Source organism: Xyrauchen texanus, chromosome 7 (assembly GCF_025860055.1).
Source record: "Xyrauchen texanus isolate HMW12.3.18 chromosome 7, RBS_HiC_50CHRs, whole genome shotgun sequence".
Lineage (NCBI taxonomy): Eukaryota > Metazoa > Chordata > Actinopteri > Cypriniformes > Catostomidae > Xyrauchen > Xyrauchen texanus.
The window spans coordinates 20,660,918-20,687,929 of NC_068282.1; the positions used below are offsets into that span (position 1 = coordinate 20,660,918).

General features: G+C 37.2%; 1 protein-coding gene across 3 annotated transcripts; it reads left to right on the top strand.

The window, feature by feature from the left end:
- Positions 1-132: 132 nt before the first annotated feature.
- On the top strand, positions 133-26,854 carry LOC127646892 (transmembrane protein 125-like). Of its 3 annotated transcripts, none has more exons than XM_052130840.1 (3): positions 133-360; positions 10,213-10,326; positions 24,013-26,854. In XM_052130840.1, exon 3 carries the CDS (start codon positions 24,077-24,079, stop codon positions 24,743-24,745), a length of 669 nt encoding a protein of 222 aa, XP_051986800.1. In that variant the 5' UTR covers positions 133-360; positions 10,213-10,326; positions 24,013-24,076; the 3' UTR covers positions 24,746-26,854. The 3 variants fall into 3 exon arrangements, with proteins under 3 accessions (XP_051986800.1, XP_051986798.1, XP_051986801.1); XM_052130838.1 differs by having other exon boundaries at positions 10,213-10,291; XM_052130841.1 differs by lacking the exon at positions 10,213-10,326.
- Positions 26,855-27,012: the final 158 nt, after the last annotated feature.

Sequence of the window (27,012 nt, forward strand, 5' to 3'; positions counted from 1 at the left end):
CAGATATCCCAGCAGAGAGGTGCGGCGGGGTCACACTCCCATTTGAACTAAACGGAGGGGAGCTCCGCGCTCAGAGTAGCAATGAGCAGAGACCACACCCCCGAGCGGAGGGCAAAAGTCCGGACTGAACGAGCAACGCACCTGCAACGCCAGTAGGAATGTCAGCGCGCCGATAGGAGTTGCAACCTAATATAGTCGGAATTACTGCGCGAGACATAGATTAAACATGATGTCTCTATTAGCTCACCACGTTTCCCCTGTCAGTCGGATCAGAGTGGAAGCAAGCTGTGTGTTTGTTGCTGTATATTTGTGGCTGACGGGGTGGTTCGGGATGGTGTGTTGACTACCAGCACATCACAGGTAAGAACTGAAGCACGTAGCCGGATCTGAGTTCTGATAGCAAGCCTTCATAGAGACTCCCGGTTTTACAATTAGATATAAATATATGTGTGAGCTAAAAGTTAGAACGACTGATCAGAGGTTTCGCACCTTCATATATTATCACTGGACAGGTAAACTTTGACCAGGAGTTTTAACGCTTCCTTCAATGATTATACAATATGCAAGTGTAGACATTGCTCTCTCCTGTTACTAATCCTCAATCCACACATATAAAATAATAAACTTATAAAAGTTATTTTTTTGAAGGGGTTGATTTAAGATCCCTTTTCTTTATTATGCATTTCTATGTTATATAGTTAGTGAGTTTAATAATATGTTGTCATAATTATATGTTACATAAAATTTATTATAGGTCAAGTGTAGATTTAATCTTTGAGAAGTGACTGAGGGTTTGACCCATGTCAGAGAGAGTCTAGTAACAGTGTTTACTCATTTAGCTCGGCTTCATCATCAGAAAACAAATGGACTGATGTATAGCCTACTCTTTATATTCTCAAGTTTATCTATCATTAATTTCTATTTTATTTAATGTTGATATTATTGTGAATATTATATGTCTTTTTGTAGTACATTCATGCAAGCAGTGTTCGATAATTATGTGTTTGTGTGTCCTGAGTGCTTTGTACATAAAAGGAAGGCCAAACCTAGTTTACAATGTTCATTGACTGTACGAATACATTCATAGATGAGCCCCAGAAACATTACTGTTAACATGTTTAACTCTATCTAGCTCCTTTAATCACTGTCGATCACTCTTCTCAATATTATATTTTTAATTTACTGTTAAGTGGAAACTTTTGATAGAATTCATAGTGACAATATAATAGTTTAGGGAGAAGAAGAATGTAATTAGTCATGGTTACCCTCTCAGCTGTTGAACCAATGATGATCTATCAGCTAGTTACACTGGGGGGTGTTGATGAAAAGTCACATCATGGTTAGAGAATAAAGTTTAGGCCCAACTTTAAATTTGTTGTCTTTAACTACTATGTACTAACATTAAAATACATACAATATAATGTATTTATTGTGTAACTACATGTTGTTCTGCTAATTTCTCACTGGATTCACATATGCTGCTACTGAGTTTGAGGGTTTAGATTAGGGATAGGAGTTAGGGTTAATGGTAAGGGTTAGGGTAGGGTTAGGTTTAGGGTTTGGGGTAAGGTTAATAGTGTAATTACAGTATTAAATTGTACGTACTTTAAAGTCCAAATGCAATAACACGTATATGCATAATAAGTACATTGTATCAAATGTTTAAATACATAGTATATAAAGACAACTAATATAAAGTGGGTCCAAAGTTTATATATATATTTTATATATATACATATATATATATTAGAGATCGACTGATAATCGGCTTTCCCAATATTTGTTCCAATATTCAAGCATTTTTCTATTATCGGATTTCATTTTGTAATATCAAATCCACTGATACCTGGCCCCATCAAGCAGGAGTTTCTGAAATTCCATGCAAGATGGCCATTGCAGCAGTGCGTTTGAGAGGAAACAATGCTGGGGGTTGTCCACAGGTAAAGTGTAAAAAGGTAAAGGAAAACTTTTATTAAACGTAACAGCCATTCATGCTCTAGTGAGATGGGTTACATAAATGCTCGATGTGTAGTTTAAGTGCTAAGAACGCTCATGTTCCAATGGAATGACTGGCCGTATGCCAGAATGGGCATCATATGCCAGTGCAGTTTTTAACAGGATCCATTTGTTTAAAATTCCCTAAATTATATTAACATTTGCTATTAAACTTTATTTTGCTATGAATCATCATTTATGTGATTACAGCTCTGTGTAAATTAATTATCTTTGCGACACCGTTCAAGTAAAATCTACGTGTAAACGCAAAGGCACTCATGGGGCAAAGAACCTGTGTCACAATAAATGTGTCTAAAATAGCTTTGTGTTGGGTGACAATGATAAAAAAAATATATATCGATTGATCTCTAATATACAGTATATATGTATGTGTGTGTGTATTGTAGGATATATATACTGATGAATGTAGAAGGGAACTGTTAAAATGCCCTCATTCTCACACCATTATTTGTAAGGGAATTTAGGGTCTTGAAATATGTGAGCTATGAACTAAATTAAACTGTCCTTATTGTACATTATTAGGTAATAGGGCTGCACGATTTGGGAAAAATGTCATATTGTGATTATTGAGGCTAATATTGCGATTATGATATAATAAACAAATGGTATCATGAGTCAACTTGCTTGGTTATCAAGGAAAATGCACAAATATATTACTGATAATGCTGAAATGTGTATTTCTCAACTCAAACATACAAACTAGCAACAACAACAACTATAAATGCAGTGTTTTCAAATAAAAATATTTTTACAAAATTAAATAATAACATCTTTGCATTACTGCAAACTTGTTATTTTCTAAATATTACACCTAAATAAAATGGAAGAACATACAAATTTTCATGAAAATAAGATTGTCCAAACAAACAGGGACATTTAATCAGGATGTAACATGTACTTTCTAGAAACTCTTTTGAAAAGGAAACTGGATATAAATGTGTGGTTCACACTAAAACTGTTGTTGTTCTTGTGTTTTTTTTTTTTAAATGACCAACTGGTATTTCCAAATACTCTTTTTAAAAAGTTCTACTTATCGCTGGTACCTCTTGTCCAGTGTGTGGATCATTTTCTGAAATCCCACTTTGCTAATGGTGCATCATGTCTCTATATATCTCTGTGAAGACTTGTCATATGGTGTGACACTCGCAAACACATCAGTAATTGTGCTTTGTTTTGTTTACTGGGCTTTTTAATGTAGTTTTAGTCAATGAAAACTGTTGACATTTTAGTCATATTTTAGTAACATTTAGTCAACAAGTGCGCATCACCTGGCAGAACTTTAAATCTCTCCCGGTCTCGACTCCCGCTCAGATTGTGTCTGTTCTGCGACTGGTTGAAGCGACTCTGACCGCACCGAGAATGACAGTTTTGGAGTTGTGTTTATTTACCTGGCACGCTCCCGTATAATATGAACTTGAATTAAGGATGAAATAAAGATATATCGCCAAGCTATGATCTGTGTTATTTTTTTCTGGCCACCAGTTCAGTGTCTGTCTGCTCGGCGTCTATCTCCACGCTGAACACCGGAAACTCACATGACATGACCACACCTGTCACTCCCTAAATTGAGACTGACGTGTCATCTTTTTATTTGCGGTGTAGAAAATGGGCAAACAGCTCTCAGAGAGAATGGGCTGTCACGTCCACACATGCACTTATTTATTTAATATAATCGCAGCATTTTGCCGTCATAACAGTTTCCTTGCATTCTTTGTGTTGCTTGGTTCTTGGCCGAAAGTTCATTCCGTCAATGTTTTGGACCTCTGTGAGATCGGATAGTTATTGTCTGTATGAATGATGAGTTTGGCTTTGAAGCAAGGCCTTCTGATGAGCTTCCTCGGGACTTCGAGGACCGAGCTTCCTTGGACCTCACATGGCATGGATGTGGTCCCGACGAGATCCAGAAAAGACCACGAGGGAAGAGTCAGAGCAAAGTCTGAGCAGTCATAAGAGCAGGAGAGACAAGCAAAGAGGGAAGACCACAAGAGAGACAGCTCTTCCTGTTTGGAAACATTTGAACTGAAATGGGCCGCATCCCCAAATGTGCCCTGCATCAATCAGAAGTGACTTTTCAGAGCCACATGGGCTGTCTTTTCCAAAAGTTGATTTTATGGTCCTTTGTTTCAGAATCTTTAACAAAATTCTTGCTCAAAATAGTGCATGTTTAATCATTAACTTTATATCTTGCAAATGGTACAAGAGGCATGACATTTGTTGTTATCAGCTTTCTCTGCATATGCCAACGAACGTTTACATACTAAACATGACATTCTTTCATGGATATTATATGTGTAGGTAACAAAATCTGACAATCCCTGGTTACAAATCATACTGGTTAATTCACTGGTTATACAACATGGATAAAAATTTACACACATTTTAAAGAGGTATATCAGGATATAATCATTAATTTGTCATTTATACCAGTTACCACAGTTCAAAGCAATAGTCAGAATTACCTAGCAAGACAAGGTATTGTATGTGGGTCCATGCTGACTTGCTGTCTTGTATATTTTAAAGGATTGATTCAGCAAAGTACTGTGACTTTGTGTGAGATGTTTCTGGATTAAGGAATGTCCTTATTAAGATGCTGTTTGCTGAACAATGATCACAACGTCACGCAATCTGATGAGTCTAACTGTAGCAAACTGGTTTATATTGGAGGACAGAATCTTGTGTGTAGTACTAAATGTATTATATATATATTACTTTAGTTCAAAGTAAAAGTAATTACTCTTATTGAAAGTCAGTAATTGTAATCTGATTACAAGAATTTAAAATGTAATGTGTTTCATTGCTTTTTTGACCAAAACGTAATTAGACTACAGTAACTAATTGCTTTGTAATTGGATACACCCAACACTGAATATGAATATGGTTATTATTCAGTATCATGGTTAGAGGTCGACTGATATAGGATTTTGCCGATACTGATAACTAAGTCTGGAAGACAAGTTGATAACCGATTAATCGGCCGATAGTTGATACTGAATGAAAAAATTACATTTAAAATAGGGAAGCACCGATTCCACTTTTTCTCTTCCGATCTGATTCCGATACCTACACATATAACTACACATATTTCAATGTAAATGTATAGATTATTTAGAAACACTTTATTATTAACTAGAATACTGGATAATGTATCAGCAAAATGAACAGTAACTCCAGTCTTCAAGTCTTCAGTAGAAAAGAAACCAGTGTTTTATTTTTGATTTTTCTTTCTTTTTTTCAGTAAATATTGTTATAAATTGTAAACAAATACTAATGATGACAATAATAATAATAATAATAAATAGTTATTAATATTATTATTATTGACTTTTCATTTTAATTTTGAATACAAGCGTAATATATTTAAGTTGTGCACTTTTTAAACCCTCATGCTTTTATTTTGACATTTCATCCAAACTTTCCAGGAAGTCCTGTATGTGTCTGTTTGTAGGCAAGTTCACAGTAGTTTAATTCACTTCTTATTAAAGTTCTGGTCAAATGCACCTCCGGTACTGTTCTAAATGCATAATATAAGTGAACCGAACTATTGAGCGTCTACATCTGAGATGTTGTTTGTGAGTAGCGCTCAAATATTGCACAACGCGTGAGGCTAAAAATAGCAGCGAGTGTGTGTAAACAGAGCAGCTCTTTTCACTAATGCGCTGGAGCTGCGCTTGCATTTTATATATTTACTTATTAAACACAGGCTTTTGTGATTCACAGAGCTATTGCACATCTTCAAGTGGCTGATCACTTCACTACTGGTGAGGAGTCTTAAATGTGAAACTAGGGCAAACTAGTGAATTGCAATGCTTTTTTTAATGCTTCTATAAGATTCAGTGATATTTGTTTTTGTTACGCTCCTTTAAATTCTCAAAGAAACTCGTCACACACACACACACGATCACTTAATGATTATCTAATAAAAAAGACAAAAATACGTATTACTGTGAGGATAAAAAATTCATTAAAATCAGATGCGTTTCTGATTTGTTTATACGTTTCTCTTGACTGCATGAAGAAATTTTTTCACTAGCTTTAAATATACAACTTAGCTGGCTAAAGCATAAATGTGACTGGATATAAACGAATGCAAATAGATGGTAATCATTTTTATTTAAACATTTAACACATGTTGTTTTGTCACATTTTTCCAACCGCTTGAGGTTAGCTTTAATGTTAGCACCCTCTCAGCTTGGTCTGCAAACATACTGTTGTTCTCTATTAATGCAGCATCTATTCAAGAAATGAATTATTTTATAATGATATGACAACATGTACTGTATACATACCTTTTAGTTGTTGGTGTTTTAAATCTGCATTGTTCAGCTCCGTGCAGTGTTGTGTTGCATTCAACGTGCAGTCTCACATGTCAAAAGAACCACCACGAGGCATCAGTTTATTTAGCCTCTAGAGGACACTTTCATATTGTATAATGACAGCGCGCCCTTCCAGCCACTCCAGCACTGGACACAATGGGACAAAATTATCTGTGTGGATTTTTGTCAATAACCTATAGTTCCAGAAATCGTTATCGGTGCCGATTAATCGGCAAAACCGATATATCGTCGACCTCTAATCATGGTATTACCAGCTGATATCATTACTGTACAATGACAGAAGTCTGATAGATGTGCGGCATGTGGTAACATCTAAATAAAAAAAATATTATGTAACATTTCTGAATGAACCTACATTATATTAGGTTATACCAGCAAAACAAATTTGAAGGATTAGATCAAGAATAAATACCCCCCTAAGGTAACAATTGCAGGTTACCACTTTTAACAGTCTGATTTTTTGTAAGGCACAAATATCCTCATTTAAAATTATGATACAGGGTCTTCACTAATTAATGTGGATTGCTGTCTTGATAAGTTATGTTTCCAGATGCTAGTTGCTCTCCTCGAATTATAGATAAGCACACAGATATTAAGGAAACAACAGGGTGACTATACCCAGTAACATGACAATCAACCAGTGAGTGGATATTTTGGAATATTCCTTGAAACAGAGACAGACAGTGACACTGAAACTATGCCCAAAGAGTGAAGGAGCATGCCCAGGTTTATAACCTGGCTGGTGTCTATGTCACAGATGGAGGTCAGGGCAGAAAGTGGAGCTTAGTGGCCAAGCTGGATAGCTGCCCTGCATTGTATTGCATTATGGGATATGTTCACATTTCGGCTGGCCTGAGGAGACAACTAAACATTCTGTGTTAAGTCACTGTTTTGAGAATGAAAGGGGAGGCAGACAGGGAGAGAGGGAAGAAGAGAGGGAAACCTTTTTCTCATTTTCTGCAGTGTGGAGATGGGTAGACGCGCCTGTTAATTGGTGATTTAATTAGTGTTTAATATTGCAGCTGTGCCCAAACAGAAGGAAATCAGCCCCTGAACAGCAGTCAAAACTAAATATTATAGACCTTGCAAGACGACATGGCGCCCTTACTGACTTATTCTAGAGAAAGTTGACTCACATTATGTTCCCAATTTTTGTACATTGTTTTCAAACCCATAATAGCTGAACCATATCCAGTGTTGTCAAATTAATCATACATAGAAAAATTGAGACATTTTGTGTCGAGTAAGATTGAGTAATCTGTCTTTATTATGTTATTTTGTGTTCTGTTTCCTCCTACGTACTGTGACAGTAATGTGGTAGTAAGCTGCAGTAAGGACTTGGAAAGTGTATTAAGGGAATGAAACCACAGAGTGTAGTGAAATGATGGAATAAGGTACATGGAAAGACATATGTAAACTTTTATGAGAGAAAGAAAAACGGCAATGGAATGGGAGATTTGATTTTTAGATAGGATAACCCTCCCCAGCCAACAAAATGGTAGTATGGAATAAGAAAGAAAGATAGGCAGAGTAAGGTTATATTTAGTCTGACTGAGAAACATGCTGAAATTAACTGAGAAAGTCAACATAAAGAGCAGAGAAAGAAATACATGTAATATTAAGGGGGGAAATCAGAGGTGGCGTATAAAGCTCTGAAGTCAGGGTCCTGGCCAGCTGCTGTTTGCAGTTTGTTCCTAAGGATTTGCTTGACAGTAACCTGAGCCATGTGTGCAGGCTGATAAAATGTGGATTAAGCAGGAAGGAGAGAGTAGAGGGGGCAGCAAGTAGCATGACTGTAAAAGCTCACTCTTGGTCCTCAAGGACCCAGATCTTCATTAGACAAAACAGTCTATGATTAAGTGTTAGGTAGAAAGCTGATTTTTTTCAGATGGATAGAAATTGCTTTTTAGAAATTTAGATTAAGAGACTGTTATGTATTTGTGATGCCTGGGGTATTGTCTGGATTACATTTTAAATGGTCTTTTAGTAAAACTCATATATATGATGTGACATACTGACTCAAGAGAGCAGTCGAAGTCCAAAAATACAATAACAATATTAATAATTAAGTCTAAGGGTTCATTTAAAAGGGGAACAAAAAGAAATGAGTGAAGAAAAGATAACAGAGAAAACACAGATACAGCTTCTGAGGCACCCTGCATGAAGTTAACCCAGGAGGGAAAATGGGCTCCTCCTCTAGACAAGGACTGGACATCTTAAATAGGCAAATCCCAATTTAAAGCAGGGTTGTCTCTTAACTAGTAGCCTGTAGAAATATAGGAAAACACAAGAGATAAACAAAACAAAAACAAACAAGTCAGGGCCAAAACACCTCCCGCCTTAAGGGAGAGTGTCTCCTAGGAGGGCTTCTACATTAATCTCTCAAATGGTGAACATTTTCAAAACACAGATTACCTTTTCTATAACAGTTAATCCAACTACAAACCTTACTCAATGGTCACAAAGCTACCTTGACGGTTCAATTTCCCTTCAGTCCATACCCAATTTGATTTCATAGTCCAGCAATTTCCCAGCACCTGTAAAAAGCAACATTTAAGAAAAGGAAGACCAAGATAAAGGGAACAAACAGAGAAAAGAACAGTTTAAGGATTGCCCAGCTTTAGTCCATTTAACATGGGGTGAGGGGCAATACATCAGCTAAAACATTGTCAGTCCCTCGCACATGCCGAATATCCAGTGCATAAGGCTGTAGAAAAGAGACCATCTAATGAGACATTGATTTGGATTATGTAGAAAGTTGAAAGAAGTAAGAGGATTATGGTCAGTATACACCTCTATTGGCATAGTACCACCAGACACATAAACCTTGAAATGTTTTAGTTCCCAAATTAACTCCAAAGCTTCCTTTTCAATAGTTGAATAGTTGGCCTGGTGAAAATTACATTTCCGTGAAAAATAGCTGATGGGACGATCGATGCCGTCCTCATCAGACTGCAACAACACAGCTCCTGATCCAACTGACAAGCATCCACCTGGATCTTAAATGGTTTATTCATTCGAGGAGCAGTCAGTACAGGAAAAGAACTGAGCAATCTTTTTACATTCTCAAAAGCCTTTTCATATTGAGGAGTCCACTCAAATTTGGCTTTTGCTCTCAATAAATCAGTAAGCAGAAGAAAAATTGGGACAAAAACTCCTGTAATTCCCAGCCATTCCCCAAAAACACATCAGCTCACGTTTAATCCGGGTAATAGGACATTGATCAATTGCTATAACTTTAGCATGTATGAGTTGCAACTTTCCCATCCCAACCACCTTACCCAAATAAGTTACAGTACACTTTGCCAGGTTGACTGTGAGTTGAGCATCAGGTAAACATTCAAACAATGCATGAAGACAGCCAAGGTGCTGGTCCCAAGTGTTGCTATAAATGACAATAGCGTCAAGGTACACGGCGCAACCCTCTAAACCAGCTGTCACTTTGTTCATTAAGTGCTGAAACATTGTAGGGGCATTTCTCAGCCAAAACTCATAACAAAATAGGAATACAACCTGAAAGGTGTAGTAAAGGATGAAATTTCCTGTCCTCAAGTGGTCAAAGGCAGTTTGCCAATAGCCCTTCAGCAAATCAAATTTACTGACAAATGTGGCTTGATCCACACAAACTTCCATTCTCGGCAATGGATAGGAATCAAGTTTAGTTAAACTATACACCTTTCGCTAGTCTGTGCGAAAACATTGAGTTCCATCTGGTTTAACCACTAACAAACAAGGCAAAACCCAATCCAAGAAATAAGGATTGAAATGAGGAAATAAATTCCCTCTCTGTTAGAAGTGCACCTTCATAACAGCACTTCATCGTCAAAAATGTACCCACTAATATATCTCTCTGCTTCAACAGGGGATAAAGCAGCATCAAACAGACTTAAGCGATGGGTCCTCTATCTGAGCAGATGACCAATCCTGATGGGAAATAGAAGGTAAAGCAAGAAGACCAGGCATCAACCTCATAGAGGTCAGAAACAGAACCTTGGAGTCATTCAATTTTGTATCATCTGCTTGTTTACACATGGCACACATAACTGCACAAGCCACAAATACCTCTGGATACTGCTGAGATATATCAGTATCATCCAAAGAAACAGGAAATTAAGTGACAACAGGTGGAGGTTGTGCAAAACATGATCACCAGCAAAGTTATTCCCAAAGATAGCTTAAACTCCCTCCACTAGTAGCGAGGGACGATCTCCCATCACTACTGATCCATTAACCAAATCTGACCGAAGGACTTTATGCAGGGGAACAGACAGAGTTTGCAACCCAATACCCCTGATCACCACACAGCTCCCCGTATCAGACCCCTGTGAAAAAGACAAAACAGATTGCAAAATGAATGACTCCGATGCACCTGTGTCTCTAAGAATTTTAACAGGAACCTCCTCAGTTCTCCCAACTAGTGGCACAAAGCCATCTGTAATAAACAGCGTATTGCCTACGACTCCAACATTACATAATACCACTGATTTCTCTTAATCCTGCAAGGTGTTAATACAACATTCAGAGTTATCAATGTTATCAGTCGTTACGGATGAAACAGCAAGAGCAGATCTGGGATCAGATTTGACATGCATCAACTTTCTTTTCAGTGCCAGACAATCCTTCTTCCAATGACCCTTTAAATGACAATAGGCACATCGGTCACTTTTATCAGTAGTATTTTTCAAATATCTCTCTACCCGAGAACTATCAGGTAAAATAGTGCAAGTCACAATACGTCTGTTCTGTATGTCTCCAAATGTTCTAAAATATTTGTTGTAAGCTTCCGGTACTAACTAATAAGCTTTCAGCACTGCTTCTTTGACCTTGCAATACTCTTGGCTATCCTCAGCACTCAAAGTAGAGTATGCTTTTTGTGCCTTACCTCCCAACACACACTGCAACTTCAGTGTTTGTTCATTATCTGGCCATTTCATAGCATCTGCCAAATGTTCAAACAAACTGAAAAATGTGTCAACATCCACTTCCTTAAATTGGGGTAAGAGTTTAATATTATGGGCCACATTAAACCCCTTTTTAGGTAAACTGATTATCCCGCTAGTACTGTCTTCTAACTTACCCTCGCTAATCAACTGAAAACATTGTGCTTCAACCTCTAACTTACGAATCTCAATTTCCCGATTCAATATGGCTTTTTCTATTTCTAAGAGCATAAGCTCTCTTTGTTTTTCAAAAGAGAATGATGAAGCAGAAAAGTGAGGTTTATCACTGTGACGAGGTGGAGGGTAGGGCCGGGCCGTGAGTGTGCACAGGCGGCCCCCAATCGGGCTAATCAGCCAAGGAGAGAGATAAAGCCGAGCCGGATGTCGCAGTTCGAGAGAGATAGAGCCACATGCAGCTGTCGTGTGTGTTTATGTTTGTGTCTTTTTAAGTTTTCATTACACAATATTTTGACTGTTCAGCCAGTTCCTGCCTCTTCCTTGCCCATTTTAAACCTTGTTACAATCGCCCCTACCCAACTCCCCATCAGAAGATGTAGGTTTATCAGTTACAAAGACACTCAAATCCATAAGAGCTGATTTAAAATAAGCCCAATATTCTCCTTGAATCTTTTCTCTTTAGTAGTCAGACCTATGTCATAATGAGCTGCCAATTCTAACATCTGTTCTTTTGTCAGCTGATATAATAATGCCTCAGTAGGAGACTTTAGTAGAATTACTCCAACTCAGTATCCATTTTTGTCTGTAACAAAACTCATTAACAACAATTTAAATGTTCATTCAAACAAATTATAGTGATACTAGGTATATTTTGATTAGACCTACTTCACAAGCACAGCAAGTGATTATCCCCGCCCCCTAAAATAACTCAACCCTAATCTTTGTGTATCCACCAAGAGCCAAGTCTCTTTAAGTACTCAAATACCTTCGGCAGCGCAATCTCACGGACAAACCAGTGAGATATAGCAACCGTGGCAGCACTCTCAGCCCAGCATCAGCACAAAAATAAAATAGGGTCAATGCAGTGAGTTGCTATACCTACATCACAACACAAAAAGTTTGCTAAAAAGATTAACTTTATTTATTTACAACTACCAGCCTACTGAGCATTGCACAAAGTGAATGTACACTACACCTAGCGTTCATACACAAAATCCTGCAAGAGCTAAAATATTCTCAAAATATAACTCATGGAAACATATTTCACTAAGTGTGATGTTGAGAGCAAACAACATTTGATGCGGACAAATTCCAGTTCCGAACTTATCTTTTCCCTTCCTCAAACATGCGATGGAGAACAAAGACGAGCAAACTCAAAATATCAGAGGCCACCGGAATATTGCTCACTCACATTTCCAACTCAGTGAACAAACAATACAACCGATGTCTGCTACACCGCTGAGCAACAACAAGGTGAATCAAACTTAGACGTCTAACATGCTCCACCTACACAGTTAAAGGCGCTAATGTGAATTAAATAGATGTACCATTTTCCTATCTACAAATTTACTGGACCTTTCAAAATAATTATTAAATTTGTAATTATAATGTTCTACTTTGGGAAAAGCCCCCAATTGTTACATCCTGACTCATGGATGTAACAAAAGAGAGGAGTTGAAATCCAAATATACAATAACAATATTAATTTATTAAGTCTGGGGGTTCATTTAAAAGGGAAATCAAAGAAATGGGTGATGAACAGGTAACATAGCATACACAGGTCCAGCTTCTGAGGCACCATGCATGAAGTTAACCCAGGAGGGAAAAGTAATCCTCCTCCAGACAAGGACTGGACAACTCAAATAGGCAAATACCAAATTAAAGCTGGTGTAGTCTCTTAACTAGTCTCTTTTCCTATGTAGAAACATAGGAAAACACAAGAGATATAACAAAACAAAACAAAATCAAGGCATGGCTGTAACAATGAGGATCAGTGATATAGTAATCAGTTAAGCAATGAGAGGCTGTGCATTACAGTGACTTTAACCCCCCTATCTATGGTAAAATCTCAATATCACGTGGACTTGAGTGGCTTATAGCTGTTATAAAAATCTACCAATACCACTATAATAAAAATACACCAATGTTCCAAAAATATGGTCTCATAGAATCACATTAATATACCTTAGGCCTACATTTTAGCAAAATAATTTTTACATGGCTCGTTGTACGAATCACAGCAGTTTCCTGGTAAAATGAACACTTGGGGCTCTACAACAACTATGACTTTCACACAAATCCCAAGTAAATGGCAGATTATCAGTTCATAAGCACTTACTTTTCACCCTGTTCCTCACATAATGCTAACATAAGACATTTAACCACTTTTACTATGGTGTGTGACATTAAAGTTTATTCAAATGTGAACAAATTGTGCTATTGCTCAACTGATTGAGCGTTACACATGTGATGCAAAGGGCCGGGCTGTGACTCCTAAAGACTCAACATGTGAGCCAAACTTGTCATAGAAGCATTACAAAATTATTGTTTGCTTCAGCAAATGTGTTTATCATGTCACATTAGCTTTTTATGTCACTATCGGTTAGGTTTAGTTGAAGGTTTAATGTAAGGAGGTATATTAAACTTTACATTGATTTGTTCACACTTTATATTAGGTGTCTCTAACTACTATGTATCAACATTACAATGCATACAATACAATGTACTTATTGTGTAAATATATGTAGGGAAATTTGGTTAATGTAGATGTATATGATATGGGTTAAAGTGACCACGTACCTCCATAATTATGTAAGGAAATTTATAATGGAATTAGTCGTGTTCGACAACCATTATAACAATTATAAATGACAAATAATATGATTATTTTGTCTGAATAAAATTCTCCACCATTAAAACGGATTGTTGTATCCACTCACAATTTCTATTGTAAGGAATTAGCTTTAATAAGGGAATTATGATTAATTAACTTATTGGAGTAATATTATTCTCATGACTAATTGAAAATAATATAACAAATATTTTAGGTATAGCTTTAGGGCTGGGTCTTCAAGTGACCCAAATCAAGTGATGATATTATATATCAAAATATACCATAGTCAAATTATCTTTGAATACAAACAAGCCTTTATTGCTAATCTAAACAAAACTAATCTAACACATACAAACATGAAACAGGTTGTTGTGTAAAGTGAACAGAGTGACTTGATCTAATGATCTATACAGAGAATAAAGGAACTTTATGGAGTCTGTAGACAATGCTTGAAGAACCATTGATCATTCTTTGAGCCTAAATCTATTTGATTATCTGATTACCCAAAGTATCTAAATAATACATCAGCACATTCAGCAAAAGTCTGGAGATGTACTTGCATGTCATTGTGTTTCCTTGCGTTGCTTGGTTTGGGTGAAAGTTTGGGTGGTTCTGTCGATATTTGGACTCGTGGATAGTTTGTTGTCTGTTGCATCGATGGATGATGAGGGCTGTGAAGTGAGACCTTCCGCAGGGAGGACTGCCACGTGTGTGTCATAGCACAGAGAAGAGAAGGGCTTCCTCTGAGCTTTACTCTGAGCCTTCCTGCATGGAACTTGAGTGGCAAGAGGCTACAAACCACAAGGGCAAGAGCGCAGATCTGCAGAGAAAGTGAAGAACGGAGAAGAGATCCGAAGAAAAGGAAAGAAAGGGCCGTTCATCCTTGGTACGAAAGTTTTTGCGTTGAGATTGGCCACACCACAAAGGTGTCCTAAGCCAATCAGAAGTACCTTTTCGGAGGCACATGGTAATTTCTGTCCCTCCTTCTGATTGGTCATTTATGAGCCTTTGTCTGTGAAGACTCCCGTTTCCCGCTCAGAATAGGGCAATGTGTAATCATGACCTTTTATATTTTGAAAACAGTGCAAGAGACATGACATTCGTTAACATTAACATACTCTATGTAAACAAGCAAACATTTACATACTAAAAATGACATACTTTCATGAATATTCCATGTGTAAGTAACAAAACATGAAAATACCTGATTACAATTCATAATGGTTAATTCATTGGTTTTACAACATGGATAATACATTACATGCTATGAGAAACATGATTGTCAGGGTATACTGTATTATCAGGTCAAGCCTTGAATAAGAGTTGTAGGCATTTTAGCAGAATATGTACAGAATAAGATTACAGTAAATTTAAGTTTTGCAATTGTGTCAGAGGTTATAGATTCAAATGCTGTTTTCAGGAAATGATCACAATGTCTCGTGACCTGATGAGTCAAGTTTAAGTGTAGCAAACTGGTTTATATCGAAGGACAAAAAGACTCTTATCCTCTCCTGGGGTTTCCAGTGAGTGTGATCTAACTTGTGGTGGTCATAGTGGATTTCCTTATTTACGACATGTATGAGAAGGGATCCTCTGCATTCACAGATCTTCTTTTACTCATTTTATTGGCCAAATGTGGATCATCTCATTTAGCTGGGCCATTCCAGACTTTAGGAAGCCATTTTGGCAGCTCTTAGTTTTATGGCTTATTGGAATGTCGGGGGTTAAAATGTTGAGTTTTCTAGATTCAAGTCATTTTGCTTATCATTTTTCCTGCCTTCAGTCACTACTTATATGTTTTTTTTTTTGCATAATTCTCACAAGATTCACATTTGCTACTACTGAGTTTGAGGTACGAGTAGGGTTAGGATTTAATTAAGAGTTTAGGGTAAGGGTTGGGTTGGGTTAGGGTTAATTATGCTTGCCAAGCTACCTTCATGTACTATCGGAATTATCCTAAATACAAATTTCCCTCTCTGTAGTTGCACGTGAATGACCCCTCAATTCTTAATTATGACTGGGAAACGATTGAGAGACTTCAGCGTTTTCTAAATGGGGAAGTCGTAAACTTTCAACATGGTGGAGGAGAGTACAGTTTCTGTAGTGAATGACAATGATCAATGGAAAGGAGGAGGCGAGAACCGGCTTGATAATATAAATAATATTTTTAATGATAAACTTAAACAAACACACACGACGGACATGTCCGTAAACTATCTCTCTCTCTAGTCGCACCACCATCTGTCTTCGGCCTTTATCCCTCTCGGAGGCTTAATTTGCCTGATAAGGGACCGGGTGTGTATGATCACGACCCGGCCCCGCCCTTCGCCCTGCCACAGACAGGTTTTATTAATTTATCTAAATACGGCTAATTTTTAGTGCTTGGCATTTTGATCATATTAATTTATGTATATCAGCAAACTTTTAAATAGCTTGTATTTGACCAAAATTTCATTATCATCAGCAAGCTAACTGATATAGTATGTAGTATAGTAATATTGTATGACTGTATTATGGTGTCACAATAAAAGTTCCTCAAGGAATATGTATGAATTAACCCTGCGTTTTCCATATTTCCTGTTCTTTCCAACAACAAAGCACTTGAATGCCACATACTCATAATTACCACTTCAGAAGTGGGAAGTTGGATAATTCCGATAGCACATGAAGGCAGCATAATATAGAATGTGTGGTAAAAAGTGTGTGTTTAAAGTCATTCTAAAATGGCTTTGAAACAGACTCTTTTTTTAATCATTGACATTATATCTCACATTTCTCTTTTAATAGCAATGTCCTCTTGTAAAAATCAAAAGCAGTTAATTAAACCCTTTTGATTCTTTTTGATCTTTCACATGCCCACCCGACACATATAACTGTCAGTCTTTGCTTCTATTGTCTCCAGACAGATAGTGACACGTATGGTGGCCGGACATCTAATTTTTCCCTGGACAGTCCTGTATTCAAGCACTTTTTCTAGTCTCCTGACATTCATTTCCCCTCTCCTAAAATTTCTCAATCACCTTTGCGGCTTTCTGAGTTGTGAGTATTCTAATCAAAGGTAGCCAAGGAAACGGCTTGTACAACCAATAAAATCACACCATGTTATTTAAAGTACATGATTGGATTAAACTATCCAATCACAATCCCCTATCAATAGACGTCCAGTTAGTGAACTGATTGAAGAGTCAGTATGAAAGAGCAAACAGATGAAATTGTGGCTGGAAAAATGTAAAGGAAGCATGCATGTACATTTAATGAGGACCTTAAAAAAAAAGAGTTTACATTTCTAAAAATGAGTCACATACAGAGCCTAGTAAAGTGATGTGTGAGATTTGTGGAGCTCGCTTTTCCATCACCCATGGAGGCCGCACCGACTTTGCGCAGCATGTTCATACAAAATGCTGCTAAAAGTAAGTGTTAGCTATGTTTTGGTGAAGCAAAGTTCAGAATCTGACAATGTGCCCGCAAGTGAAGGACATTTTGCTTATCATTCTGTTGTGTACGCCCATAGCTTTGCACATTCATGACCTGAGAAAAGTCTTGCAGGCAAGGCTGGAGGAATCATTTATACCCTCTGACATTAAAAAGCAATTGGATACCCTTATTGAAGCTGGTGACATGCGAGCAGATGATTTCTTTTGTGCAGTGAGAAACTTTTATTCAGCATCGGTGGATTACCTCAAAAATTGGAGCCGCTCATTGGAGAACACAGAAAAACATGAGTGGGCCCTTCTGAGAGACATACGAGAGTGGAAAGACATTTAGAGCAGCCTCGAATACTTCTACTACAGAATCCCCGCTCTCAGTTTGACTGACGAAACCACGCACTTTGATGAGTGGACTTGCGTGAAAAACATTGTCGCATCACTGATTGGAACATGAACAAGATGGCCATGTCTGAGAGATGGACAGATGTTTTTTGTGAGCTGGTGAGTAAGTCCATCAACTTCGGAGTCTTAGCCAAGGCCATGGAGTTTGTTTTATGCCTGCCTGGGACATCTGCATCTGTGGAGTGTGTGTTTTCATTAATGAATGCAGCATGGACACCAGATAAATCTTGACTCAGTGTAACAGTCACGAAGGCAATACATTTCATACGTATTCATTTTGGACTGGGCTGCTCTACACTTTATGTTAAACTCTTGAAAGACAAGCGCACACTGAGAAAAATTGCTGCCAGTGAAAAGTACATGGTAACAACAGTTACAGATGTGGATGCACCCTCTAATTTGCATTGATCTGCGCCTAGGTAAGGATACTTCAATTTCACATTTGCTGGGAGGGGGCTGTCCTGTTTTCCACAAGGAGGAATCTGTCACCCTAGTGACTGTCTCATCCTGGCTTTGAGAAGGACACAGAGACTTGCGCCATTGTCTCTGTCTAGGAACCAGGCTGCTAAACAAGGCATCAGCTGTTGTATGGTTACCAGAGACAAGACAAGAGCATGCTTTATGAATGGTTCTTTTTCAGATACCTCAGAGATCTGCAGTCAGATATACTACACTGTGCTGCTTGAATAGAGAATGAATAGTGCACCTGGTCTGCAACAATGCTTAGCATTCACACCTGTCGGGAATTGTGGTGTTTCCTTTAAATCTCCAAGAAAGTTGCCAAACATCAGTAGCCAAGAGTAACATGAACCAAGAAGGAATACTGCTGACCTAATTTGTGGATAACTACTGCACTGACAGACATTTGGCCAATGAAAGACCTTGATGGACAATTTACACTGATTGGAAATATAGAGGATTGCTTTTAAAATTGAGAGTAAAACCTCTACTAACAGGTTTGAAAACCTTTGAAAACCTAAAGGAATCCAACCAATGGTAATTATACTGCCTTCAGAACTTTGTTCAAAGTCTCTTTTCCATGTCAACTTTTTTTGCTATCAGTTGCAAAAATAACAATCTCAATCTCATAATTATACTCTTGACTACACCACAATGGCATAACTAAAGTGAAAAGGAGAGTTTCAAAGGAGCCCAATCCTGAGGTGATATAGAATATATCATATATATATATATATATATATATATATATATATATATATATGTATAATTCTATTGGGAAAAGTACTGTACGTAGATGCACCAGCAAATGATAAACTGCTCACCTGCCACATGCAGAAAGACTCAGACCACAGATGGTGTCTAATTTTGAAGGGTGAGTACTCTTATGCTGTAACCCAAGGCACCCATCCTGGATGACGTTTTGGATACTATTTTGTAATAAGCTTAATAATTTAGAAGGTTGAGTCCACTTAGACATGATTGAAGACCTGTCAAAACCAGGTTTAATTCATTTTTTTAACTTAAGTAGAGACGCAGGCTTATTATAGTAGGTACTGTATCATTCACATCTTTTACACTGGGCAGATGAGATAAGACAGGCTGTACAACAGTTTGGTGTGTATTCTCTGTCTGTATAAAATAACTGGACACGTAGAGGGGAATTAAACTGGTTGAAATGCACAATGTCAGCAGACTGTGAATTATGCGACAGTAGGTTGAAAGTTCAGCTGCTGAAATCGGTCTTGTTTTACCAAAATTCTAACCTCTGCCACCAGTGGCCATAGCAGGAATTGTTGTTGTAAATTATGTTATACTGTCAACAGGAATGCATATTTTATTAACTCTACAAAGCCTAAACCTAAATGCCAATATAAACCTCTGTGACGAACCTATGTCTGCGTAGCCTACGTCGTAGTCTGACGTGGACCTCTCCAAAAAATTTAACAATGTGTCACACCACTGCTGTGACCAGAAACCGTCCCCCAGCATGACAAAAAAAAGGTTGCATTGCATTTTGTCATTTTGTTTATGTTTCATGAAGTTACAAGCAAAAACCTGACAAAAGGAAACAGCTGTTTATAACTTACAACTTATAAACTCTAAAAGCTTTTTTCTCTGGCTTTTACTCAATATATATTTGGTATGTGAGCGACACAATATTTGTTGTGATCTACTTAAGAACTTTACGATCTGTATGATGTTTTGATCATATGTTTGACAGTATGGTGTATAATAAATAATGATATTACATAAGTGATGAAAACGGAACACTTATAAGTTGTCAGCAAAATAAAAAGCACCTGTTCAGAGTTGTTTATATTGCCTTAATACATTACAAAACTTCTATGCTTTAATACCACACCCATATTGTTTTGGTCAAGTGCGTAGTAGTTATTAATTTGTTTCTTTTGTTGTTTTTTTTCAGTGTCAAAATTATGCCAAAATATTTATTTAGCATTATTTAAGCCAATCAAGAGCAAGCATACAGTATATGCCTGATTTATTTTCCCTCTGCATGGCAGACTCCATCTATAATAATAAATAAAATGTCCTTAAATCTCAACATGTTCACATACATTAATTAACTTGTTTTTAATGCTATAATAATTCAATAAGTACTTTGGAATCCACAGTGTACCAGTATGTATGTGTAACTTAATGAACTGTGGGCTGTCTTGTTTTCACTCTTCCATCTTCTCTGTTCATGCCTCACCTCAAACAGGGATGCAATATGTCAGTGATATAAGACTCAGTTCTTCTGGGACTTAATTAACACAGCTTCACACATGTACACAACCCTTTTGGCCAAACATGTGCAAGGCAACAGACTTTGAACAAACAGTACAGAATAATGGCACTAGTCCTGGATTAAAAGGATAAAGAGTTGAACTAAGAGTACACTTTGGTCAATGATTGTAATGTATGCATTTATTGTTGTTTAAGAGCAGACGGGCACTAAACTGCAGTAGAAATGCAAGCTCAGAAAAGTAGAGCGAGTAGAGTTGAGGTGAGTCGAACCGTAACGTGCTGTGGAAAAGTGACTTATGGTTCTAATAAAGTGCCAAATGTGGTCTTCTGCTGTTGTAGCCCATCCACATCAAGGTTCGACATGTTGAGCATTCTGAAATGATAGTCTGCTCACTACAATTGTACAGAGTTGTTATCTGAGTTACGGTAGCCTTTCTGTCAGCTCAAACCAGTCTAGCCATTCTCCATTGACCTCTCCACAGAACTGCCTCTCACTTGAAGTTTTAGTTTTTTGCACAATTCTGAGTAAACTCTAGAGACTGTCGTGTGTGAAAATATCAGGAGATCAGCAGTTACAGAAATACTCAAACCAGCCCATCTGACACAAACAATCATCCCAAGGTCCAAATCACTGAGATCCCCATTGTGATGATGGTTGATGTGAACATTAACTGAAGCTCCTGGGCTGTATCTGCATGATTTTATGCATTACGCTGCTGCCACACGATTGGTTGATTAGATAATCATGTGAATAAGTGCACTACCGTTCAAAAGTTTAGGGTCACTTACTCGTTCTTTATTAAGTTGGCTTGTAAGAGCCAACTTACTGAAATCCTATTTAAACTTATTATTATTATTATTCTGTCAAAAATTTACAACTCTAACTCCTCCTAGAGCTTTAACTCCACAAACTCCAAACTCGGCTCAGACACTCAAACTGTTCTGACTCGGTATGCTATATCTTTTCTAACTGATCGGACTTACGGTTTTCCTAAAAATTACGATCAAACTCGGAAAAAACTCCCATTGACTTAACATTGCGGAATGTTCAGAAATTTAAATCCCAACTGACATTTTCACACACACAGACAAAAAGGGCCTGTCAGCCCTGCATCTCTCCCTCTCTCTCTCCCTCAGAGGATTTCTTTTATCAAGCAGCCAAAAAGTAATGACCTAAAATCTTCATAGCCACATGCTAAAAGCGTCTTAGCATCATGGTAACACATGCTTAGCATCGCCTAGCGAAGTGCTAAAACATGCTAAAAGCGTGCTAGCATCATGCTAACACATGCTAGCATCGCCTAGCGAGTCGCTAAAACATGCTAAAAGCGTGCTAGCATCATGCTTAACACATGCTAGCATCGCCTAGCGAAGTCGCTAAAACATGCTAAAAGCGTGCTTAGCATCATGCTTAACACATGCTAGCATCACCTAGCGAAGTGCTTAAAACATGCTAAAAGCGTCATAGCATCATGTTAACACATGCTAGCATCGCCTAGCGAAGTCGTTAAAACATGCTTAAAAGCGTCTATAGCATCATGCTTAACACATGCTAGCTTCAGCCTAGCGAAGTGCTAAAAAATGCTAAAAACGTGCTAGCATCATGCTAACACATGCTAGCATCGCCTAGCGAAGTGCTAAAACATGCTAAAAACGTGCTAGCATCATGCTAACACATGCTAGCATTGCCTAGCGAAGTGCTAAAAAATGCTAAAAACGTGCTAGCATCTATCTGTCTGTCTATCTATCTATCTATCTATCTATCTATCTGAGGGTCAATATCTATCTATCTATCTATCTGAGGGTCAATATCTATCTCTCTCTATCTATCTATCTATCTATCTATCTATCTGAGGGTAAATATCTATCTATCTATATCTATCTATCTATCTGAGGGTAAATATCTATCTATCTATATCTATCTATCTGAGGGTAAATATCTATCTATCTATCTCTCTATCTATCTATCTATCTGAGTGTCTATCTATCTATCTATCTAGCAACTAAGTTAAACCTGAAACTACTTTAAACTACAAACTACTTTAAACTTTAAACTAATTTAAACTACAAACTAATTTAAACTTTAAACTCATGTAAACTATAAACTACTTTAAACTTCAAACTACTTTAAACTATAAACTACTTTAAACTAATTTAAACTAATTTAAACTTCAAACTACTTTAAACTTCTTCAAACTTTCTGGTCCAAACTTTCACAAGCCAACTTAAAGTTTGTCTCGACGAACTTTTTCTAGTTTTATTTTAGAATAATATTAAAATCATCACAACTATGGAATAATAGAAATGGAACTATGGGAATTATGTTGTGACTAAAAAAATCCAAAGTAAAGCATTTTCTCAACCGAATTCTTGAGGTATCACCCTGGGATGCTTTTTAAACAGTATTGAAGGAGTTCCTATCTATATATACTTAGTGGCTGCTTTTCTTAATTATTCAGTCTATCTTCCATTTTAAATTGTATTTTTCATTTTGTTTACATTTTAGTTTCACATTAATAATAGTAATTCCATCAAAACTATGGAATAACATAAATGGAACTATGGGAATTATGTTGTGACTAAACAAAATGTGTTATATTTTAGCATCTTCAAAGTAGTAACCCTTTGCCTAGATTTTGCAGAAATGTAGTTATAGGATTCTTTTCTTTATTATTTGTTCCAAGTCATCAATTTCAAAAATGTTTTTTTATTACATTTTAGTTTTATAATGAAATAAATTAATATGGTGGAACAATTATATTTTTGTCTACAAAACTAATTTCAAACATTTAAGCATACGCCTTCAGATCAAAAGGTTTTTAAGATCATGAGAAACATTTCAGGCAAGTGACCCCAAACTTTTGAACGGTAGTGTAGGTTTACAGGTGTTCTAATAAAGTGTTAATTGAGTGTATATACATACACAGTGTTTGTACATATACAAATTTGAAAGGGATAGTTTACCCAAAAATGAAGATTCTGGCATTATTTATTTACCCTCATGTTGCCCCAACCTGTCTGAATTACCTTCTTACATGAAACACAAAAGGAAATAAAAAAATATGTTTCCTCTTTATGTTTTCAAACCTGTTGTGTTTGATATGATATAAGAGTAAATGATGACAGGTTAAAAATTTTTGAGTGAAACAATCCTTTAAAATGTGCTTGTTTTTTGGAGTAGTGAGAGTGATGAACAGTTTAATGTACCTGATTCTAGACTTCACCTTTAATTCTTTGTGTGTTTGGTCCGATGACTGTTTAGCATGCTATTGTCTTTAACTTTTCTCTTTAACAGATGGGTAACATTTTAGGCATGCATTTATTAGCCACATAACATTTCTGTATGCATGGCATCTTCTTACCTAATTACTGTATCAATTTCTTCTCTCCAGGAGGTTTTGCCAGACATCTTCTCACAGCTGGGACCTATCCTGAGCACCATTAGCAGCAAAGAGCATGTCAGAACTGGAGGATTATTCTTCTCCAAGGAGCCAATCGCATCCTGACCCTGCGCGAATCCAGCAGAACCTCCTGGAGGAGCAGGTGGAGCTCTGGTGGTTCAGTGAGCCGCGCAAATCCTTATTATGCGACTGCGCCTCAGTGAGCCTAATCTTGGGCTGCGGACTGGGCGGCGTAGGCCTTCTTTCCACCACCACCAGTCTGTCTAGTGAATGGAGGTTGGGCACCGGTACAGCTCTTTGTCTTCTCGCGCTGGCCGTCCTCCTTAAGCAGTTGCTGAGCTCCGCTGTCCAGGACATGAACTGTGTACGAAACAGAAGGCGGATTGACATGCTAAAGAGTGGCGGCTTATCTGACATTCTGGTGATGTTGATCACTGGAATCTCACTGCTTATTTGTGGGGCTGTGCTCCTGGATGTTGCTCTGGCCTACCATATGCCTAAACCTGGCATGGCACTGAATGACATGTTTATATCTGGGGTGGTGCTGTTGGTGGGTGGGAGTTTTACAGTGTTAGCGGTCGGGGTTTACTCCACAGTAGTTTTCCTCTTAGAGAGGACAGGGCCAGGACAAAGACGGTGGGAGAGGACAGTGGGGATCTTCTCCATTTCAGGCCATATGCAGACAAGGAGAGAGACTGCATCAAGCCTGGCTCGTCTGATATAGCCTAACAGAGCACAACAATGCTCGTCAACTTTTCAGCCATCTTGATTCCAAAATGTTTGTCCTATAAATTTTTTCCATAGAGATTTCATAAAATTCTTGCAACCTAGTCTCTTAGCGTGAACATTGCTATAACTACATTTTTGCAAACCGAATTTTACGTACCACTTTCTACAGTTTGCTGCAGTTTCCTGGTGAATTTAACACTAGAGGCGCTACAACAACTGTGCGTTTTATTCTTTTTCACACAAATCATGGGTACTATGACTTTATAAACTCTTATTTTCACTCTATTACTCACCCTGCTATGTTTTTATTGTATATCAAAACACTTAAACACATAATTTGAAAAAAAATATTAACACTTGTATTACAGACCCCCCCCCCTCCATCTACACACTTATTCCGATGTGATTCACTTATGCGGTAGCTCAACTGATAGAAAGTTGGTCTTTGGTCTTGGAGACCCAGAAAGGAACACTCAAAATGGAAGTGAATGTGAAGCGAAAGTGCCATAGAAGTAACATGAAATGACTTGGTTGCTTCAGTAAATGTGCTTATTATGTTGAATTTTCTTCTAAAACACTATCAGTTAGGTTTAGACGTAGGTTTAGGGTAAGGATGTCTGTTTTGTTAACTTCTCATTTATCTTTTCTAAAAATACTGGTTAGGTTTAGATTAAACTTTAAAATTAGGGAGGTATGTTTTACTCATTTTAATATTCATCTGAAAAAGCTTCTTTATTACAACATAATTTCACTTGCTTTTGGCGCTGGACATTTCACTGGGAATCTGCAGCCAAACTTGTAATGAAGCATGTAATTTTGGTTTGCAAAAATGTTGCCATTGTCACATAAATTTCAGTAGATCAGGCAAAATTATTTTTAAAAGTATTCTGAGCCATGAACCAAACCAACCAGATTACAAGATTACAAGATTAGATTTGAAGCAAAAAACTAAATTTGTATTTAAAAATCTTATGAAAAATACTTAAATGTCTTTAATGAGAGAATTAACTACAATACTATGAAGCATAATTAAACACTATGGAAATATATAAATCTATTTATTTGAAGTTTTTATAAGTTTAGAAGTAATATATTTTAATTTTAATGCAAAATATTCTATATAATACAATACAAATATATAAGTCGTTTGAGAGTGTAGGGAGACCGACTTGATTGCGTCATTCACCATACGTCATGGAGGTGGGCGGTTGCTACGGAGCACATTTGCTCTGGTTTATTTGCCGCAGTTGGTGGATCTTTCTATTCAGGTTTCACGGGTAGTATAATTCTTCACCGGGAATTTCACTTTAAAACGTGAAGTTTAAATAACGCATTGATGCCTTCAACCGAATATACCATTGATTAACAACCTCACAGTAGGTTTGTCTTTAAAGGTTTATAAGTTATCCTCAAAACTCAATTTATCTATGGAGAAAATGAATGGGATTTTTAACTCTGAAACCTGACTGTTCCACTGTTGTGTGACTACATATATGTCATTACTACTGGAAAAGAACAAAGACTCAAAACTGTGCTCTCTGCAGTCTTGGGACTCAAAACCCTAAATTAAAGTTTGCACTCATTACACAAAGGCACAAATCACATGTGACATTTACAATTACATCCCACAAATAAACTGATTTACACTATAGCTCAAGGGTTTACGCATTAGACCTTTGAGGGTTTAGACACAAACATTGAAATTTTACATGCTCCACTCCAACAAAGTACAATGAAGGAAGCTAAAAAAAATAATAAAAAAAAGCACAAAAGCACAAAAGCAATCTAAATGAACTGTTTGATCATTAATGGATTGATTTTAGGCGAAACATGCTGCTTTCTCTCATGTATCGATTGCCTCTCTCCAATGTTATTGGACACCTGTGTGTGTGCCCTTCACTGCTTTATTTATGTGGGCAGCGGTGAGCATGCCAAGTGGGTGTCCATTTGGGGATGTCTTCAGCTTTACAGTGGCTCTAATGTGTGTGTGTGTGTGTGTGTGTGTGTGTGTGTGTGTGTGCGCGCGCGTGTGAATGGATCGGCCGTGTCTGTTTGCATGCCTGTGAATTTACACTACTGTTTGCTGGCGCTGCTAAAAATCAAATAAAGGATTGAAATCTAAAATTTAAGGATATGGTTACTTATTGGTGTTATTTTTATAATTTTGCAAGAAAAGAAAAATATATTTTATTTGTGGAAATACTTGGAACCTGATTTACACTTTGATGCTGATTGGTATTTCATTTTAGAGGGCTCATGAAA